This window comes from Epinephelus moara, unplaced genomic scaffold (genome assembly GCF_006386435.1).
Source record: "Epinephelus moara isolate mb unplaced genomic scaffold, YSFRI_EMoa_1.0 scaffold682, whole genome shotgun sequence".
NCBI lineage: Eukaryota > Metazoa > Chordata > Actinopteri > Perciformes > Serranidae > Epinephelus > Epinephelus moara.
The window spans coordinates 1-22,987 of NW_026082633.1; the positions used below are offsets into that span (position 1 = coordinate 1).

The following is a 22,987-nucleotide window of genomic DNA, read 5'->3' on the forward strand; positions in this document are numbered from 1 at the left end:
CTTTTTTTCATGATTTTGAACGAAATACTATACTATGATTTTTTTTTATCATGATTTTGGACGATATGCTATACTATGACTTTTTTCATTATTTTTAAAAAAATACTATACTATTAGATTTTATCATGGTTTTGGACCACATACTATACTATGACTTTTTTTTCATGGTTTTGGACAACATATTTTACTATTACTTTTACTATTACTATTACTAAGACATACTATACCACAAGCATCAGTACCAGATGCCAAGGGGTCATGACAAAGCGTGTTTGATGATTTGATAATAAGAGCGGGTTGATTTTACTTTAAAAAAGTATCCTAATGACTTTGGTGACACCTCCTTTTACGCCCTCAAGAGATTGAAATTTATGCTTTTGTGGGAAATGTCTCAACGAATATTCGTTGGAACCACATAAAATTTGGTGCACATATTCATGTGCTCCCCAGAATGATGTATTATAACTTTCAGGTCAAATTTTCTATTTGTCCAATACTTACCACCAAATACCTCCAAAAGAAATTACATTTAAATCAGCCCCAATACTAGTGCTTTACGCTAGTTCTCAAATGTTTGCATACTAGACATTATATATGCTTAATATAGCCATGTTACCATTGTCATTGAGACCATGTTAGTATTTATCTGCAAGCACAGCTTTACAGAGCTGCTGACTCTTGATCTTATCACCACTGTAAACTGTGTATGTGTTGGACTGTTGGTCAGACAAAACAAACTATTGAGCTTTAAAATATAACGATGGGCATTTTATGCTTTTTGCTGACAATCTGTTGACCAAACAATCAGTAATAATTATAAATAATTGTTGGCTGCAGCCCTGCTTTTGACATTTTTGCGTGACAGAGTTCAAATGCAGACTGAGTGACACATTAGGACTACATAACCTCACCAGTCATCTTTCAGAGGCTTGTAGCTGCAGTTCGGAGGCTTACATTTGATTTAACTTTACCCAAGGCAAGCAAAATGTCATGACACCTAACATGCACAGTTGAAAACAATTTCCAGTTGGGTGACATACTTTTTGTGTTAGAAGTTTTGAACGTAAGTATACACCTTTCTTGGCCCCCTGATACTATGGAAATTGTATGGAATTGTGTTTGAATACTTCTTTCCTAAGAAAGCACTACAGTCACAGTGTCCTCAACAAAGCATATCTTTATTCTCATAAACATCGGGTTCTTCAGGTACACAAACAGTCACGAGCACAAACACTTTCAGTCTTTTTTTTGGACACAGTCAACATATTAAGTGAGTCAAACACGTCATGTCACCTAATGTGGGAGTTTTCATTTTCCGACTTGTGCTGACGGTCATGTACGTTTCTCATCGAACTGAGGAAAGAAGAGTCTGACCCTTAATTCTGTCACTTCCTGGTTTGTGTGCACATGGGAGAAGTTAAGTCTTCAGGGCGTTCTGCCAGATATCTTTTTTTGTAACCAAAACCACAGTCTTTTTACAAACCTGACCAAGACGAGGCTTCCTGGCACAAAGCCCTGAGGGCAAACTTCTCCCATCAGCGGTTTGTGTTGAGGGCTTGAAAACAAAGGACAGCTCACTGATGAACACTCAAACATGGCATTCAATAAACAGTAGTACCCTATTACTGTCGAATCCCCACTCAGTGCGACATGTGCACATCAGTGCTCCGCCCTTCATTCACAGTCCTACGTTTTGTGTCAGACACATAAGGACAGCTCTGCATGGCTTTTGTTACCAGTCTTGGCAATGATATATTCGTCTCTTGTTTCCCTCCTCCACTATGACAGAACACAGCAGCTGATTCACTAGTTACTCTATGTAAATATATATATTTTTTTCTCAATATATCTATATATTCTATCTATGGAATAAGTCTATATAGCATATATATATATATATATATATATACTTTTGGTAGGGTTTTGAAAACATTCAGGTACATTCACTTGACCCTGTGATGCTTTTTTTTCTTCTTCATATGAAAGATAAACACAGACAAATGTTAGCAGAGATACTCGCCACGTAGTAATGGCTTCCCATCAAGAAACAAGACATTAAGCATCCCCCAACTGAGAAGAAGCAAACATAACAATGTCTCAGTGCTGGTTCTTTAAGGACCAACAACAAGCATAAATATACTAAAAGACCTCTGTATTAATCTAGAGTATAAAATAGCATATTATCTGGACTTGACAACAGTTTATATTAACTCTAACAATAGAGTCTGGGTGCACACAATTCCACAGGTGCGTACATGAGCTGGCAACAACAGGTAGGCAATTCGATGGTTTCCTTTGCGTATTTACTAAGTCAACAGAAAGTATTCTGTCAGTGGTTAAAAAGCTTAAATGCAAAACTCACTTCTACAATCACTAGTGTGAATAGACCCTTGGCATATCACAGAATACACATATAGGCATTAATCAACAAGTCAAGGAGATAGAACTTGGCCTACAGAGGACCATACTGACGGTAAGCCACACTACGCATGAACACCCATATATATATTTTTTTTTTCTCAGAAGGCCACAAGGATGTCACTTGGGTGCTGGTTAGAAAAGTGTTCCTTCATGGGTCCGGGTTGACAGGCGACCCTAATACTGCCCGTAATCGGACGGCGAAAGTTCAAGTCATAACTTAAAAATTGATTTTCCGTTACAGGAGCAATATTACATCAAAGGATTGTGTACACACACATGGATTTATCTTAACCTGTAACAATCCAAGGCCAATAGATAAAATGTCAGCCAGTGTGACAGTAGACAGTGTGCCCTTGTTTTGAGATTAACATTTCTCAGTATTTCAAAAAGGGTCAGTCCACCCAAATTAAAACCAGCCGTGCAGATTTGGTAGTTTGAGTCAAGATGACGATATCTTGAGTTTTCTGCCTCTGACCCCATGAAATGTAGATGAATGGGATTTTATTTGTGTGGTTTACAGTACTCTACTAAAAATGTTTCCTCTGGATAATCCACAGAGTAACAGGGGTGCTATTTCTGCAATGAAATGTTGTCGTTAAACTTTTAAATTGTCATTTTCCATCAGGGTGGAGGCAGAGCTCTCAGCAGATTTCTCAAAAACTGTGCACAAATTATCTACATGGCTAGCGTTTGGGTGAAATGACCCTTTAACAGTATTACTGTGTCAGCTAGGTTATAAATTACCCTTTCAATAAGATTTAAATAAGCAGTAGAAAAAAATAATCCAACAGGATATTAAATACATACCTCCAAAAGAAATGTCAAAAACAGAACAGTGCAATCAAAACAACAACATGAAAAATAATATCGTTTATAAAATTGGATTCTCTGACCTAGAGAGAGCACCCCTTATGAACTGTAACACAAAGATCAATTTCCACCATTGGTTTGATTTTTTTTTTTCATTGTTTTCTCTTGCGTCAACTGGTGAAAGATGAAGCTAGTGATAAAAGACATAAGAGAAACTCTCCATCCCTGTGCTGCTGATTGTTAGGACTGAGTGTGTGTGAGGAGCAGCCACAGTGAGGGGCTCCACGCCCATCCCTGGGCTAGGCTGGATAGTGTGGGCTTGGAGCTGGAGTGTCCGGATCTCCGTCCGCCTCGCCCTCCTCGTGGCCGGAGTACGAGCTCAGTGCGTCCCATAGAAGGCCGGGCTGCTCACAGTGGTGGCGACTCCTCCAGTGCTCCATAACCCCGTCTTTAGTGTCCAACACCTCGCTGCAAAGCACACAGTTAAAAGCCGCACCTGCTGCAAGGACCCCGAGGCTTCCGCTGCTATCAGGTGATGAGACAGTCCCGCTGTCCTCCCCCTCCTTTCCACGGTGCTGGGACATGATGTGCCTCTTAAGCTTGGAGAAGGAGAAGAACTCCTCGTCGCAGCTGCCACATTTGACCAGGTTGCGCTTCTCGTTGAGTTGCCGCCAGTAGTGCGCAGCGTGCTTTACCAACTCGTTCTCAGCCTCGCGGCCACCCCGCAGTGGTTGGCCATCGTGATGCGGAACGTGGATCTCCTCTCCGTGCACATACAGCAAGTGCATCTTCATGTCAGCAAAGGTGGGAGTGATGGCCTGGCAGCGGCCACATTTAATCTGCAGCTCCACGGGGTCTTCACGATCCTGCTCTACTGATGGCTCTGGAGAGTTGGCCCTGGTGAGAAAAACAAAAAAAATCAACAGTGCAACTTTGTTATGACTGTTTGGAAAAAGTTGCATAAAACCTGCTACGAGGTAAAGGTCACAATGAAGTAGGTGCACATGTATTCATGAGTTATCTCAATCGATAATAGTCTCACCCCTCCACAGAAAGGTCATCCTCATGATGGCTGATGGACGGCTCCACGGTCAGCACCACCTTATGGACCTCTCTCAGATGACTGAAGTAAACTCCCACATATCCAAAGGCCTTCTCGCAGAACTCGCAGCACAGAGACCGTCGTGGGCGTACCTCAGAGTGGTGTAGCTTCATGTGGGTGCTCAGGCTGCCGGAGTGAGCGTACGCTTTGCGGCACACCGGGCAGACGTAGGGTCGGCTGTTGGTGTGACTGTTCATGTGGCTCTGGAGGTGATGCTTGAACTGGAAACAGCGGCTACATGTGGGGCAGCGGTGGAGCGGACGGCTGCCTATGAACACTCTGGGATGGGAGGCACCTCTCAGGTGGAGGGTTACTGGAGCTGGTTGGGGAGGGCAGTCCAGGGTCTTGGTTGTGGTAGTGCTGGGGAGCGGATGACCAAGTACGAGCTCCTGTTCTTGGCCGTCTGGGGTAATGGCAGGCAAACTAACCAGTTGGGGAACTGTCTCCATAACCAGCATGGGCTTGGGCCGGATGCTGCGGTACTTCTTTGAAATGTCAACTTCCTTTTGTTTGGAGCCTGGAGCGACTGCTGGCGGTTTCTCTGGCACCCTTCTACGGAAGAACGACAAGGACCTCTTCTTTCTGGCCTCAAATGCCAAGATGTCCTCCATTGTCTTTCTCTTTCTCCCTCTCTTCTTGCCAGGTGGTTTCTGGAGGGCTCCCAACACAGGCATGAGTGTGGTCTTGGCCTGGGGCTGGACAGTGGAGTTTGGCACCTGGTTGTGACCCGCAGCTTCAGCTGTCTCAAGTGTCTTGGATGTAGGATCTAAGGGGCTGGTGAGGCCTGTCTGGCTGGAGAAACCCTTCTTCTCTGGGGACAAATTGCTGAGCTTGGCAGCTGGGATGAGGGTGCTCTTCATTTTAGAGTAGGGCAGGATGGGCAGTTTACCTTTAGGTGGGGACGGGATAATCTGCACAGCTTTGCTGAAGATGGCTGAGGACAGGACAGTGATACTGCTCTGTGGCTGGGCTGCAGCAGGCTTCGACTGGCACAGCCTCACTGTAGTCTTACTTTCCTCTGGGGATTTGCCTGGGGAGCCTTTGACAGCTGCAGGGGGGTACTGGAGGTTCTGAATAAGGCCAGTTGTAGCAGGTCGTTCAGAGCCATCTGGCGCTCGCTCTAACTGAGAACCCGGGTACAGGACAGCATTGTCTGGGAGCAGAGCAGTGACAGAGATGTCGGAGGAGGCTGGGTCAATCAGAATTACTTGTTCTGAACGCTCCTCTTTGGGCACCAGGGTTTCCTTTGTGTGCTTGGACTCCTGCTGTTTTATCTTCACCACTGTTGATGCCCCACTCACCACTGTCTTCGTCTGCGCTGTCACAGCAACCTTGGCGGCTGTTTTCACCCGAGCAGCTAGAGGTGGTGACTTGACCTTATCTGCGGTCCCTTTGCTCCTCACCGGCTGGTATCTGGGAATGGGCAACTTGAGGTTCTTTTGGGTTTGTTGCTGTTGTTGCTGTGGTGTCTGGGAGGAGACAGAAGGGGGCAGCGCAACCAGAGAGAAGGTGCCATCCTGACCTGCTATTTGCATCAGTGCATAGTTTTGGGTGGGCACAATGATGGACTTAGGGCTGGAGGCGGTGGAGGCCTCAGGGAGGGCAGAGGGAGGCTGGCAGGACAGGACCGCAGGGGAGGGGGAGGGCACCACGGCCGGGGCCTTGGGGGCAATGCTCCGGAACTGAAGGCTCTTCATCTGAAGGGCTGGACTCACTGGCTACCAACTGAAACACAATCACAGAAGAAACACAGTTTAATTAGTTACTGCACTTACTGAGACCAGCAAGTCTGTTCAGCTTTAAAGGAATAATTCACCCCACAAATGACCAACTGTGTGTCAGTGACTCCCCCTGTGTTATGCTTAAGCTCTTTACATATACCATTTTCCAATATACAGTTATTTTTTCTTCCCTACTAGGATATGAGGTTCCTAACAGTTGTTTGGTGCTTCATCTATGCAAATTTTCTGAACAAAATGTTACTGCTAGTGATAGATATTTGATCAAAATATTGCTAGTGGCAAGCAGGAAAGCTATCACCAGAAACTGGGGCAAAGAAACACCACCAACGAAGGACCAATGGCTAACAAATGGAAGAAATCTTTTTACTGGAGAAATTGACACACCTACTGAGACTACAAGAAATAAAAATAGACTCTATACAAGACTCAAAAAGACGACATCGGACTGGAATAACAATCAATAGATACATTAATCCTTAAGGCTGTAAAAATGTGTATTTATCCAAGCTGTTTTTGTTTCGTTGGCTCTTATTATTTTTCAACTATTTTATTATGCTGTTGTAACTGACATGTCAATGTCACAAAAATCATTTAGTAAAGATCTAAGTGAATTTGGGAAGAACTTTTTAACATGCCTCAAAGAACACAAAAACAGAGGAAATACTTAATGAATGGAAGTCACAGGGGTCCGTGTTCAACAAGAGCAAAATTCAATCAAAACATCCATTTACACACTCCTGCAGTTTAATCCAAGTCCCATTTATCCAGTCGTGTGCTCAGTACTTCCCAAACAGACACCCCTTTTCGACTAGGAACTGAAACTAATCTACGCTCTCTTCAAAGCCAGACTCCACTGAAATAAACTGTAATTTTACCTCACTGAACACAGGAGCTGCTGGTCAACTGCTGCCTGGATCTGTAGCTTGTCTGTGTTCTTGTGTGACTTTGGTGTTTTAAAGCATTAGTTCGGATTCCCCAAACTCACACAATAAAGCTAGTAAACTAACTGTCAGAGGCAGCGTTAGACCAGCAACTCCTGTGTGCAGTGAAGTAAAATTACTGTTTTTGTCAATGGAGTCTGGCTTTGAAGCCATCAAAGATACATTGGGAGGTACCAAGTCAAAGACTGGATAAATAAGACTTGGATTTTACTGCACGAGTTGTGTGAGCATTTGCAAACCGATGTTTTGACACAAAAAAAAATCATTTTTTAGGGGTGAAATATTCCTTTAATGTGCCCTTTTAGCCCAGACCCTCTTACCTCAAGTTTCCACATCAACAGTAACTGCCAACACTGCAACACTGTATGATTGATTAAATCGGTTTGATCTAACATACTTAATAGAAATAACTGAGATGGCTAGATGACTTCCTTTGGTCTCTTCTGAAAGCTGCCAAGGTCATGACTGTAAATGTGACCTCACTGCACAAGACCTCAGCGTTTTTGACGGTGTCATTACTGTGCAACCCAGACGGGAGAGAAGCAAACACACTGTCAGAAATACAGGCATCTGCACAAGTGTGACAAGCTGTCCTATTACCCATGTCTCTGTGGTCACACACAGCAGACTCACTCTCCCCCAGGCTAAGGACAGACTGCCCCCTTTGATTTAGGCTCAGCATGCAGCAGTGGTACATGCTGGGGCTCTGCGGGGGGGCTCCTTATACCCCCCCCTCACTTCCTGGAAGGATCAGCCAGTGGAGCGTGAAAGCTGCCCAACGGCAGGATCTTTACGAGATGAAGAGGGGCTCCCCTCTCATCTCCCCCTCCACTGACCAGTGCTGCAACATGGCCAAAGGCAATGAGGATGCCCCTGAAAAAAGCCTTGGATTTACTTTATCATCCCTTGTTCACAAACGTTTCATGGTTATCCAACGGGGATGAGGCTTCACCCCTCTGCGGATCGCCATTCTGACTGTGTGGATACAAATACTGCTGAAGTCTGCGGGGAACTATAACCTCAGAGTGAGGTCTGAAACCAGTCTATATTATATAAATCTACCGTACAGTTTCCATCCATCAATCAAAAGCCACAGGTATGGCTTTAAAAACAAAGCCAGAATTTCCTTCATTTATATCAATACTGAATCTTTATATCAAAAGGAGGGCGAGATTACACAGGAATGCTTCAAAGAGCCTAATTGTAAACAGACTCGGAGGTTTGAATTTCACATTATGACCCGACTTTCAATAGCAGCGTTTGATACAGGCAGAGCTCCAGCTCCACTCTGTAATAATAATCAGCATAAAGTGCAACAATCTGGAGGTGTCACAAAAGGCGAATATTCAACAACAGAATTTCTCAACACAAAAAAAAAAAAAAAACACGTCTGTATTCATTTTCAAAGCCGTCTGGGCGAGACGCTTCATACAATCAAAAGGACAGAGAAGAAAAGAGAAACTGCAAAGGGCATATTGTTTAACAGCTGGAAGTGTTTCTGTGTGGAGAGATTATTTATACAGTACCCCTACCGCATTACGACTCCATAAAACTGGAGATATTCCTTTTCTGTGTGGATAGTTGACTCCAGTTTGACTGTGACTTTGGCTGAACACCGAGTGGAATAAAACCATGGGATGTGTGTTCCTCTGGGCATTTTACGTGGCTATAGAAAGTGGGAGAATCTGTAGAGGCAATGTTGGCGATTAATTCTACCATGTGAAGGTTTATAGTTGGACATGAGGGGGAAACAAGGTGTGTATCAACAGCTGGAGAAGCAGCCAGTAGGCCTATAATCCTTTTGTCACAGATGATTCGGCAGATGTCACCTGACACCAAGTAACTCCACAAAAAACAAGATCGGCTTTAATATATCCCTTTGTCTCATCCACCTGGAAAACCAGGAATAGTGCTGGAGCAGCATGGTCAGTGTTGGATATCCTGTTTGAACTGCATTGTCTAAAAATTTATATCGGACAATAGTTCATGTTGAATCCACCCTAAGAAAGGAGGAGATAACGGAGCACTTAAACACAAAGCCTGTCCCCACAATTCCCCTCATTACTATGCAAATGCGTTCGGCGAGGTGATCCAACATCTAATCTGATCATGTACACTGATGTTTCCATCGTGTACTGTTCTTGCGTCGCTGTGTCTACAAGCGTCTGTGCACAGATGTGTTTGCACAGACAGACAGATGTCACCATGACTGGAGCGTGGCAGGAGGAAGTCGGGACAGGAAGGAACAGGAGGAAGTAGATGGCAAATATTAGAATCATTTCGGTAACTGTTACAGAATGTGTGATCAAAACAACCTTGTTTTTGCACGAACAATGTATCCTTGGGCTTACGCAACTGCACTGCCAGCGTTACCATGCTGATGTTAATGAAACATTTGTCAGGAGGACGACAAAGCTCTGCTGATATTTTATGTATCTGGACATAAACTTAAGTGTTGGACTTCTGCATGGGTGTGGGTGCTGCAGTACTCCCTATTGACAAGGGGTGGAACAACTCAGTCTGTAAATAGTTGGCTACTTTACCATGACTAATGGGCTATCTGAACATTTATTTTAAATTTTGAACAGCATATGATAAGAAGCCTGTTATAAATATATGAAAAATGATATTAAGAATGAGCAAATTTAATCACCTTCGATCTGACGTGACAATGTTATCACGTCAGGTCTAAGTGCAAGAGTTGGGGTCAGCTAAACTAGGGGTTTATCTGACCCCAAGGTGGTAGAAGGAGGTAATATTTGCAGTAGCAGGAGCTTATCAATGCTGCAGACAGACTGAGAAAGACCAGAAAATCTCCAAGACAGTTTTGGAGCTTCTTTTTAGGTCCCAAAAATCCCTTGGATGCAAAGGACCTCCCTATACTACCATACTATGTAAAATGCCAGAAAGAGATTTAGTATGTCCCAATACATAGTATGTCAGATGCAGTATGCAAAAAATACCAGAATGTTCTACTACATCCGGTCCGATTTTGCAGTATGCAAGTCAGTATTCTTTTCTGGCTATTCTGAGTCACAGTCTCCGCGCAGCTAAAGATACGTCACATCGACTGAGCCGCAAAGCTGTCAGAAGTCGTGATGACGGATGACGCTAAATGCCGTTTGTTTAATCTCCAAGGTAACGGATGTAAAAGTAAGAGGGTCAAAGTTCAGGGCGTCATGTTATGAGAAAGTAGCGTCCCCCATGGTGTGCATACTGCATGCAACAGTATACACTTTTTAAGGAAAGCTACAGTACCTACGAAAAGTAAAAAGAAGAAGTATGCAATTAGGAACGCACCCATAGCCATCGGGATGGAGTTTTATGGCAGCTAATGACGGAGCGGATGTATGATTTGCACAGGGCAGGTGAGCAGCTTCAGCAAAAAGACAAATGGATGTCTGATATTGTTCAAAATTGAATTTTGGCGCATGCAGTCCAGAGAGAAAATGTGTCTGAGGCAAGGGAGCGCACAGTCTTTGCACTGATGGAGCCACGGATGTAAGTACATCTTAGCATCAGCAAAACATGTTTCCATGTGCATGTAAGCATGCAAACATTTACAACAAAACTGTGTTTAAAGTAAGGCTACATTTTCTTGGACAATGGTGAGAGAAGGCTGCTAAGACTTACTGCATCTGTCGCTGATCCCACGGCAGCTGGTATTTTCGTAGTACAGCTTTGCTCTGATTTCTAGAGGCCCTGAAGCTACCGGTTTAACACACTCACTCTCTCTGAGCTCTACTACAGAAAGTACGCTGATACAACAGGTGAGTGTGTGTGATGATGACACAGCTTCAGGCCAAACCAAACTATTCACTACACAGAATGGGGCAGTGACAAAGTCTCCTTTACTGGTGTGGGGTGACCAATATTACTATTTTGAAAAAGCACTCAAACTACCCTTTTCCTGCTCTCCCTCCATCCTCTTTTTCCATTATTCCTCTCTATGGGAGTCCTCTCCTTTCATACTTTGCTCTGTGTGCTTCCATCTGCATAATCAGCATGTTAACAACTCTCTCCTCCAGCTAAGCCACATGGGAGAGGCTAGAGAATAAGGGAGGACGAGAGAGGAGGGAGGGGGAGAAGGGAAGGCTTTATTCACTTGTTGATGTACCAGTGACGGTCAGCTTGCCCTGTCAGCATCATTCTCTGTTCTCCTCAGGTGGGTCTTGTGCACAGTGAGATGGAGGAAAGAGAGAAATTGTCTGGAGGAAAGCCTACAGATGCTTAAGATCCCAAAATGATCATTTCCCTCTAGTTAAGGAAACACGCTGAACAAAAATAGAAATGCAGCACTTGTTTTTATGAGGTGATATAAAAGAGCTGATAGTTTCTATGCACACAAAAGCCATAATTCTCTCATTTTTCTCACAAATTTGTTTAAATCTGTGTTACTGAGCACTGTGCCAACATAAATCCATCCACCTGACAGGTGTGGCATATCAAGATGCTGATTAAGCAGCATCATTACGACACAGGTGTGCCTCGGGATAGTCCCAAAAAAGCCACTCGAAATTGTGTAGTTTGATCACACAATACAATGCTACAGATGTCACAGGTTTTGAGGGAGCGTGCAGAAACTGAATGTTCATTTCACTACCATAACCTGTCTCCACTGTCATTTCCAAGAGTTTGGCAGTACATCCAACCATCCTCACAACCGCAAACGATGTGTAACCACATCAGCTCAGGACCTCCACATCAGGGTTCTTCACATGCACGATCTGCTGAGACCAGCCACCTGAACAGCTGATGGAAAGCTAATGGTAGGTTTGCACCACCAAAGACTTTCAGGACAAACTTTCCAGGTCCAGTTCAGACCAAAGATTTGCAACGAGATGAGTTGAAACAGGCGACTACTTGCAATGCGCCGTTCTGTAGCGTTCTAAAAACCTGCCGGTTCACACCAGTACAACTAGATGAGATGGTGTATCATCTCTATGCAACAACTCTCTGCACTTCTGCTCTGATTTGCAGCTTTTCAGGCTTATTTTGTGGCTGAATATAATTTGTAGCTTCTTAAAATATGATTGAGGATAGTGATAGTGAGATACTGGCTACAGCTGCATTTGTAGTAGTGATGAAACGGTGAAAAACAGAAACAAAACCAGCATCAGATGGACTGTATTCATGATAAATATGCCACATTAATATCAGTAAGCAGCACCAATTAATCAGTCAATGAGAATGTGTGTGTGTGTGTTGTGGGGCATAAGCACATAAAGCTAGCAGCAGCAGCGACCCACTGTCCGACACCAGCACACTGTCAGGTAGTGATGGCCAAATGAAGCCTCATGAAGCATTTTCTTTATTTTCTGAGCCCACTAGATGGCGCTTTTTGCTCAACACAAGGTTGAAAGCTTCACTGAATTGCCATTCTTTGAGCTTCTCTCTTTAAACCACAAGCGCCATCTAGTGGGCTCAGAAAATAAAGAAAATGCTTCATGAGGCTTCATTTGGCCATCACTACTGTCAGGATGGAAACAGAGGGCAGTTTGTTACTGACCTGGCCAGCAGACTAGCTGTAGGAACAGTTGATGCACTTAACGTTCTAAAACCAGCTGTCTGCGATTTGAACAGTTGAGTTGCAGGTGACACCATCAGCCGGCTTGAGTCGAGCTCAGACCGGCCAGTTCACACCACTGCAACTTTTCTCTTCAATGGTCTAAAACGGTTTAATCTCATCATGAATCTTTGGTCTGAACTGGGCTTTAGAAACTGTCTCATGGGCGCTAATCTTACGCCAGGTGTGGAGGTCCTGGGCTTGCTCACCAGGCCAGTTGGACGTACTGCCAAACTCCCAAGAATGACACTGGAAGCAGGTTATAAAGCAGCAGCTCTGGTGGACACTCCTGAAGTCAGCCTGCTGATGGCACGCTGCTCTAAAACTTGTGACATCTGTGACATTATGTTGTGTGATAAAACTACACATTTTAGAGTGGCCTTTTATTGTGACCATCCCAAGACACACCTGTGTAGTAATGATGCTGTTTAATAAGCATCTTGATATGCCACACCTGTCAGGTGGATGGATTATGTTGGCAAAGTGCTCACTGACTCAACTTTAAACTACTTTGTGAACAAACTTTGAGAGAAATAAGCCGTTTGTGTTCATAGGAAAAGTCTTAGATTTTTTATTTCCAGTCATAAAAGCAAAGCAAATACAAAAGTGTTGTGTTGGTCAGGTCAATGCTATTTCTATAGTTGTCAAAGCCACATAAATGTTACAGCAGCTTTGACAGTTGTCCTCAATTGATCCTGATAGTGTGATGCTGCCACCACAGGTATGGTATTAGTTTGCCAGATGCAATGCTTGGAGTTCAGGTCTATCTCTGGGAACAGTCCTGGTAGTTCCACTGTCATGTGCTTCTGGGAACATTTAAAGCTTCAGAACAAGTTTTATACGCCTGCCAAGATAAATGCCTTAACACAATTTGATTGCAGAGGTCCACAGAGAGTTTCTTGGACTTGGCTGGTGGTCTGACAAGCACTGTGAATACTTGGCCACAAATCATGTCCTATCTATTGAATTTGCCTCCAGCATCTTCAGGATGATACAAGAAAACAAGGTACACATAACTCAATTTAGAGTGCCACAGCAAAGAGACTTAATGTAAATCCTGTTTTGATTTTCAACATGTTTCCTCGTTAGATAAATGCATTTAATCTATCAAATCAAAAACACAAAGCGTGCTAAAAGTATACTGTGCAATACTTTACACAGCCATTGCAATTCACTTTCACATCACTGGCCTACATGCCTCAGAACAAACTTGCATTAGCTGTTATCTAAGGTACTGTTTCAGTGCCTGAAAATGCCCTCCACTGCAAACCTGTGTCTGGCTAATTGGTACTGAGATCAGACGGGCTCTGTCTTGATTTGAAGGGGTACAACACAGCGGGGAAAGGGGAGAAATGCACAGGGAGGTCACAGATAATACTCAATCTGCCGCTGGATTTGAAACGCCAACCACTCTAATCTGACTGGGTTCAGAGGTCGGGGCTAGGGTGACGCAAAAACCTGGTTTCTGCAGAGAACGAGAGAGACGGAGGGAGAAAGAGAAAAAAAAGGTGGGGGGGGATCCACAGAGACAGATTATCAGGTAAAGCCAGAGGGGTGAGAGGTGAGGATCTGCTGTTTATGCTGGAAACAGGTCAGGGTTGAGTAGGAGGGCAGCGAGGGGACGGGCCAGGCATCCACCTGGAATGGAATGAAATGGTTTAAAGTGAACTACACATGCTCACATAAAAAACTTCAGCTCACATCCTCAAACCTGGACCTGGGTCACATGTAGAGGTCGTCCAGCCGAGACCGACGGGGCTGACCGGCCGAAACAACCTGCCTATTGTTAGCCAGTAATGCAATTTAGCGCGAGGTGAAAGCACTGCTGTGTGAAACGTCAAAACATGGAGAGCGCTGTGTTTTGGTAGCATCCCCGATGCATTCTCTGATTCTGTTTTGTCTCGCTTTTGGGGCTAACTACTGTTTAAAGTGCAGAGACGAGCATTCTGCTCCCACAAAAGGGGAAGGGAAGTAGTTTCTCTTGTGGTGAGTTAAAAAAAAAAAAAAATCAAATGTGAAGTGTTTTGAGGAAAGCAGAGCGGGAGCAGAGTAGTGTGAGGTTTGTTATCTCCCTTGTAGGTGAGAGCAATGCTCATCTGGGACTCGAAGATAGAGCCTGGAGATGGAGGGGGTCTGGAATGAAGTGTGTGTGTGTGTGTGTGTGTGTGTGTGTGTGAGGGCTAAAAACCCAGCAGAGGCCAAGCTCCCCCAGGTTTTAGCCCAGATGAAAGGCCAGGATCTGGGCTAGATAAGGGGGCAGATCACGGGGGGTCGGGGCCAGCCGGCTGAGAAGCCATGTCCAGCGGCCATCTTTCACCAGCCTCCTCCCTCTCTCTCTCTCTCTCTCTCTCTCACACACACACAAACACACACACACAGAATGTAGGATTAGTGAACCTGAGAGAGTGAGGGAGGTAGTTAAAGAACAAAAAAAAATTCTCTCGCCTTTTCAGGACGTTATTAAGACACACACAAAAAAAGGAAAATTCCGTGAATCTCGCACTGCGAGAGGAAATTAGATCATTCCATTTGTTTTTAACTCCTGAATGAACTTAAACGTTATCTGTGCTCGATTGCTTCTTCCTGCATGCATGCTAACTGCTCATCTTTGCTCGCCAGCCTAAGGTGTACGAGTGTGTGTGTGTGTGTGTGTGTGTGTGCGCGCAGGGGAGCTCGGGTCTGGAGCGAAGGCGGTCATGGGGAAAATGAAATCAGTGTTTGCAGAGGTCCTTGTTTCATCCCAGAGCTCTGCTCAATGAGAGGGCCAAGGAGTGGGAGAGAAAGTGATCACACACACACACACACACACACACACACACACACACACACACACGCACACGCACACACACTAGCGATTTAGTAGTGTCAAGCTGCTCCGTTTACCTTTTCACCGAAGCACCGACAATGAAAGGTGCTGCAAAGGAGAACATTACAGCATCATATGGTATTCATTGCATGCGCACAAACACACACACACACACACACGCACACAACCGTATGTCATCCACTGTCACCTGAGCAAATCAATGCAACTGAGAAATCCATTCCAATTAGGATCCCGCTGCTCTGCCCTGCATGTGGATGTAGATTAATCGATATAGAAATCCCGCTGCTAACCTGCCGTCCCTCTCAGAGAATACGCTAAACTGAGACTCTCAGTGTTTTGCTTTCATTGACACAGAAACAAGAAAATGAATTCTCTAATCACTTTCTTTTGTATCCAAACAAGGTGGGAAAAAACATCCCAGGGACGTCAGAGTGAGTGGTCACTACAGACGAGCTGGACCCTCAATAAAAAACGAGGCAGCGCCCTTTGAAGGCAGGATGCTGTAAAGCCCTGACAACCAATGACCTCTGACCCGATGTCCAACAAGGCCATGTGTCATCCCCGGGAAGCTTTAACATCTTCAATCATCCATGCTCGCAGATGAACCAAATGAGCACGACACACACACACTCACAGTCACATGCACACAGATGACATGGCTGCCGGCTCAGGGCTGAGTGGCGTCGACGTGGAGCGGAGGTGACAGCAGTGTGTGTATGAGCGCAGGCACGTGTGTTCAAGGTCTCAAGTGTTAATGTGCTCCCCCCTCAGGCAGCCAGCACTGCGTTAGCCATGCTCAACGCTAAACCTTTACCTGACCTTTCCCTCCGCCGTGACATTTGGACCCTTCTGAATAGGTCAAACAGCACTAAAGAGAGGTGGAGAAATGGAAGGGAGGTAGAAGAGGAAAAAGAAATGAAAGAGGAGAGGAATGAGGGCTGTCAGTGCAGGGAGGTGACAGCAGATGCTGCTCAGGAATGTGTTAGAGAAAAACAACGAGTGAAAGGTCCAATAGATCTCAAATTCCTACAATTACAGCTGCATGCAGAAGATTTCACTAGTCAAGACCAGATTTAGTCACAGGGGGATACGATCCTTGGCTAACAGCAGAGGGCCGTCATTCGGTGTGACAGCATGTGATAATGGACTATTTAAAATGCTGCTCTGCAGAGTCAAATATTTTGTTTCACAAATGTGCAAAGTCACTGATGTCAGGAAGTTGCCGCGAGTACATTTTGCTGAGTGACCAACAGGAACGAGGCAGGAAATGACGATAGCCCGGTGAGATTGCTACAAAAGCAGATAACACACATAAAAAAGCGGAAACTGGTGGGTGTATTGCACATGAGGTGACCTTGTGTGCCAATGTCGTAGCAGATAAAAACATGGGGAGCTAAGTCGGATGTGCTGTAGGAGGCAAGATGGAAAACAAACAATTTGTCCCAGCGTGCTGGAACAGAAGTAAACAGTAAATAGTGTCTTTACTCTGAAATGTGGGCTACACTTTTCTTAGCATGGCATCCCTGGAGATGAAATAATGTTATTTCGATAACATTTAAAACTTCCACTGTGTGGACCACTTCAAACCACGTTCCCATCCCAGCTGGACAACAGAATACAATATACAAATTCTGCAGTATTGGTACTCGAAGATATCGACAGACGTATCTCAGTACCAAGTAGTATTGAAACATCTCCAGTCACGTGATATCTGCATTCACATTGGGGGGAGCTGATCCCAGATCGTCCTGACTCTTGATCAGCACACTCTCTTTTTCCAGTTGACCTATTACGTCACAGACCAAACAATCGACAAACAAGTTAGCTACGGTTAGCTAGCAGCTAACTGGTACCATGGTGGACAACTTAACCGCTCTGTACACTTTGTCCGTCTAAAATTACACAGCTCTGGATGTAGATTTCACCACGTTGTTACCAGCTTCTTCTTCTGTTACGCATTTGATGCTATACTATGTCCGGGTCAAAGCCCGGGGCTGAAACTGTGGAGCATGCTCAGAGCGCCTCGGCCATTCTGGGTCCGATAGACTCTATGCATGCAGGAGTAATTTGATTCCCAATCGCATCATCTGGGTGTGTTAGTCTGAGAAATTTGATCTAGTAAAATTTCAGTCCGACTAACATGTTTTCATGTATATTAAAAGTCCGGTTTTAGTCTGACTAATACAATAAATTGATTTTCTCTAATGTCATGTAAATGTACTGACTACGTGTATGTGGGTGGACTCGCAACTGTTCCCTTCTCGGAGTCCACACTTCCACAGCAGCAGCTACGACCCACACAGTCTGTGATGTGGTGAAGTTGAGAAGGGTGTATATGAAGGAGTTGGCACTTCAGCATGCCGAGATGCCACCAAAAGGTCCGAAAGTATGGCTGCACTACGCACCACTCCATCCACATTATCGGTAATGGATGAAGTACTCTATTGGTATCGGTATCACTTCAACGCTGCACCAGCTGATTATGACTGTTGGCAACCAACCCTCAAAAAGGAGCCATGTGCAATTTGGTCAGACCGTAGACCGAAATATTTCAAATCTGGAGAGATACTCTGGGTCTATGGTGAGTCGCAGAAAGCTGTGTAACGGGTAAACATATGTATATTCACGGGTAAAAATGAATTACACACAAAAATATATTTCTTATTTTTCAGAATAAAACAAGTGACAAAGATTTGCAGTGTACGTGTAACATTTTGACATCTAAATCACTATTATCAAGCTGCAATTCTTTTTAGTTTGAAAGTCAATGAGACATGTCGAACCTTTGACACCGTCGTCACCATTTTGAAGGACTCAAGTGATGAAACTTTGCAGCCCGAGGATGAGGTGGCGCCGACATCGATTGAGACACTAAAAGGGGATCCTTTTGAGGTTTTATGGTGGTGGAAGGAGCCTGGCAGAGATTGCGCAGAATGTTTTTGAAAGAGACTTTTCCTTCACTGGGTTCTTAATTCAAGAATGGAAAACCCAGCGTAATGTGAGTGACTGTCGGGTCTGGTACTGATTGTTGCTGTCACTGTTTAATCTGTTTTTGGTGTTACTTATCGCCCTCTGTGTGCCAGGGAAACAAAGTAATCTTTATTATAAGCAATAACTGAACTGTTTTGATGTCAGGTGCATGTGTGAAAGGGGTGTCACTGTGTCACTTCTTGTGTGAACAACTGGATGCAACACTGTGAATGCCTTTGAGGAAAGACTGTCAGACAATCTGCACGGTTATGCCCATTTATGTTTTGTGCATCTCGGCCTGCTCTGTGATAGCTGGCCTTTCAGAACAAATATAAACCTTTGCTCTCAGACGTTCAAGTTCTTTTGAAGCTTACTGCGACCTAATGACAGATGTGAGATCCTTGGGATGTAAGAAACAGAAACAAAAAGTAGGACATGAGACATAAGAGTAAAGACACAGCTGCATCAGGTTTTGTGACCACAGCACAATAAGTTGAACACAGCACAGCAGATCTGTATCTTGGTTTGATATGTAGTATATAGCCTTGATTTAATCAGATAACCACAAAGATGTCTGAACCTGCACCGCCTGCAGACGCAAACAACAGGCCCTGCTCGTTTTCATCTAGCTCCGTCCTCCTGTCCTCTCCCATCGCCCTTCATTTATTAATCTGCTCCTCCATCCCTACTGACAGACGTGCAGTCTGCGCTGCAACGCTCTGATACACATATACTCACACGTACAAAACCTGTTCACACACAAAAACGCTCCCCAGATGAGGACTGCAAAGATTTTTTGTTCACGTTGGCCCTGCCGAGGAAAAGTGATGCCACTGCAACCTCGACTGGGACACTATGAAAACACCTGCGTTCCCAGTCCCACCTTAATGATCACTCAACGCAATGGGAGAACTTTAATGGGGGCCCTGGAAGGAAGGAAGGAAGGAAGGAAGCTGCCAGCTTGCTAATTTTAGGCACTCTGCATCTCAGATGAAACGCTGGAAAAGGCAGAGAGGAGGCGTGGAGAGGCGGGAAAGTTCTCTGTCTCTCACTTTCTCGACTTTCTGCATCATGTCTTTCTAACTATCATTACCCCCTGCATCCGCTATGAGAGAGAGTCTCATAGCTCTTTGATTCTCTGAATCATTTCTCCCTCTCTTCCTGTTCCCAGCCCTCCCTCCCTCTCACTCTTCCCGGCTTACTCTGTCTCTTTCTCACTTTTTTTTCCGACTCTCTCTTTCATTCTCACCTCCCTCCCCTTCTGTCGGTACCTGAGTAAATAAACAGTGTTGTGTGGGATGCTAATTAGAGCAGGTTCAGGGACGTGACGAGCCCAGAGACAGATAAACAGCAAGGTGGGGAGGAGAAGAGATGAGATGGAGGGGGCGGGGGTGGAGGTAACCCACCCCAAGGGCAACACAACACAGACACAAACACGTCAGCTTAGCGGTGAAGGACAGACAAGAGTGGTTTTGGCTTTCAACCCAACTTAGGGCGGCTTTGAAGCGAAGGGCGGTAGCAGGGTAGAGGACTTTGAATGGAGTGAAGGGCACAAGCAGAGAAGGGGGCACGCGGTGGAGCTTCAGCCACGATGAGAGGAAGAGGGAACGTCGTACAAACTTCCTTAATGACGGCTGCTCCTAGAGACCCGGTGCGAGATCAAAAGAATATGCAGATGATCCCAACAGTTCTTCTCCTGTTGAGGTGAGCCTGGGCTTCTGAAAGCAGGTCAATGTGAGGCAGCTTGTTCTTATTTAACATAAGATGGCCTTTCTGGGGGGAATAAGCTGCTGGATATGCAGGTGAGAAGGTAATGTTACAGAGGAGAGGGGAACACAAACAAGTGCACGTACACTGGGTGGTAACTCTACACTGTCGAAGCAAAAATAGAATTTCATCAGACATGCAGCAAGCTGACTTTGAAATCACTTGCACCTTAAGGCCCTGATCACACAGAGAGTGTTTTAGCAGCTGGAGGCGGCTTTTTGTAATTGTTTTAAATGAGAATGAAGCTTTTTACTCGCGTTTTTTGCGTCGCAATGCGTCTTGCATTTCTGCACTCTAGGCATCTGGCGTTTTGCCGGAGTACTCTGAACTCAATCTGAAAAAACTTCAACTCAGAGCAGAGAAGCGCTTTTTTCTCATTGTCCAATTGGACAATGTTAGGGTAAGATGGTGATGGGGAGGTTGCCTGGCAACAATAAAAAGGAGCAGCAAGAGTTATTTATTTATTTTTTTTACCACCAGTTGCATTCAATTTAAAAAACAAAAGGCAGTGCGGTGCGCCTTGCGTTATGCAACCTGCAGAATGCTCTCTGTGTGATCTGGGCATAAAGCAATGATGTAAAACAGCAAAGAAACAGCGGTTTCTCGGTTAAAATTAAAACTAAAACAAAAACAACCAATGAGAGCTGCAGGGGGACTTGATTAGCCAATCAGCGCTACAGGTGGGACCAACACTGTTGTCAAGTTGTTGTCAAACACTGTCAAGCAATGCCCCGATCCAGTGAGGAGTAATAACAACAATGGCAAGATGGGTGCTGCTGTCAAGACTGTTCTCTGACATTGTAGTTTGTTGAACTTCGCTCTCCTCCACTCTTAGGCCACGTATATTAGCACGGCTAATATGACAGTGTTCTCTTGTGATTAGCTAGGGAAGACTGAATCTCATTCTCCCAAGAAAATCAGTGAGAGTGAACGCAATGTCAGAGTGAAGACGGAAACGGAGTGTAACGAGTTGACAATTCAGTCTAATATCAGGTCTCTCTGACCATTAAAATGACATGTAAGACCTGCCACTGACTTGGCTCTTTGATCAGATACTTCCTTGACACTTCCTTTGCTCAGACTTGACTTGGACTTGTCTTAAATGATTTGAAACTTGACTTCAACTTGCTCTAAAAGACGTGGTTGAGTTTCAGACCCTGCAGTCAAACAACGCAGGGGACTGCGTAGTTAGGGGTGTGTTCAGGTGCAGCTGAGAGATGAAATACTTTTCAAGTCCAGTTTAACAGACGTGTGAATTTGGAGGCTGTTTCGATGCGACAACACTGTGCAGCAGTTTATGATACAGACAGGATACCCACTAATTCTGTTTGTATTAGAAAAAAATGTGAAGAATAAACGACGTTGCCCCTGAATTAATGAACCGATGTAACATTCCACACCTCCTGATCTCTGTGGCTGCACACTTTAAACTCTGTGAAACTGAGGAGCACTTACTGTTATTCATAATCATTTGTATTCTAATTATTATTTCTGCAGATCTTCAGTACCGAGCTGCTCCAGTGGAGTGGCTCAGTGGCCAACAGTGCTGCGCTCGTATAAACAGCTCCCAGGGGTGACTGTGTGTTGAACTGTGAATGTAAAACAGGGCTTTACTGAAAAACAGCATGAAAGCTCAATCACCTTGTTCTGCCTAAACAAAGTCTGCCGAAGAAAATCTTTTCAAAGCAATTCTCATTCCTTAAAATTTGGTGAATCCTTCATGTCGGGCCGTCTCTGTCTTTGTCTAGAGTCCATAAATTGAGCATCTGCTAAGGTGTCTTTGTTGGGTTATTAAAACCGTAGGAAACGCTGTCTGGCAGGATCAAAGCCAGCCTTGGACCGTAATGATCACTGATGCTGCTGTTAAATTAACCAGACGTGAGCGCTGTTCACTCTAATGGGGGGTGGGTGGGGGGGATCTCGCTCCACGGGCAGGGGAGGTGGAGAGACGCAGTGGACCACGCACAAGACAGGAGAGGACGCTGAGGGAGACACGGTGGGCCGAGGCACAATGTTAACAGATTGTGTAAACCTGGACTTTAATGTTACTGTGAGACGTTTCATGATTAAAAGACATCTTATGATCCCAGATTAGGGCCGGATTGGTAATGACAGGTGCGGGGGGAACCTTGCCGTTACAAGGACTTGCATAAGCTTTTAATCTCACATTAAGTCCGGCAAAAACACTGATGGAGAGACAGAGAGGGGAGAGTGGAAGGTAGAGAGGATCACGATATATATCTAAGAGATTGCGGAGGAGAGGGGAAATGGAGGGAAATGTGATGGCTGGATAGATGAGCTATTTTTATAATGAGGTCAGTGTGAGCTGTGGGATTTCATTCTCCTGGGGGAGACACACACATACGCACACACACACACACACACACACACACAGGGGAACTGTGGGGATGTATCGCTCCTTCTGAGAGGGGCTGCCTCTGTCCACAGGAAGAAGAGGAATAAGAGGAGGAGGAAGGGGAGGACACCCAAATGTTAGAGAGGATTTAAGGATTTTGGTCGTAACCTGATTGGTCGGAGCTATGTGTGTTTCTCCTGCTACTGCTACACACGAGCACTGATGCTTAATTATTGAACGGGACACTCATCTAGCGTTTGTTTCAGAACAAACAGATTCCTCCGCTCTGACTCCCACCGTCTCACACACTGCACAGTGTGCCAACGTAATGACAGAAAACACTGACACCATAAAGTGTGTTTTAAAACAACCATAAAGCATTACCGATTGAATGATCCGTCCTCCTCAGCTGCTCCCCTTGCTCCTCCTCTTTCAGGGTGGTGCCCGGGTCGTGGTCCTGTCCCCCCCTCTCCACACTCCCCCTG

The 22,987-nt window shown here is 44.8% G+C and overlaps 1 protein-coding gene across 1 annotated transcript; it reads right to left on the bottom strand.

The window, feature by feature from the left end:
- Positions 1 to 1,165: 1,165 nt before the first annotated feature.
- Positions 1,166 to 22,987, bottom strand: znf438 (zinc finger protein 438). Its single transcript, XM_050040040.1, has 3 exons — positions 22,887 to 22,987; positions 4,274 to 6,058; positions 1,166 to 4,128 (listed from the first exon to the last, which is right to left on the bottom strand). Exons 2-3 carry the CDS (start codon positions 6,028 to 6,030, stop codon positions 3,531 to 3,533), a joined length of 2,355 nt encoding a protein of 784 aa, XP_049895997.1. The 5' UTR covers positions 6,031 to 6,058; positions 22,887 to 22,987; the 3' UTR covers positions 1,166 to 3,530.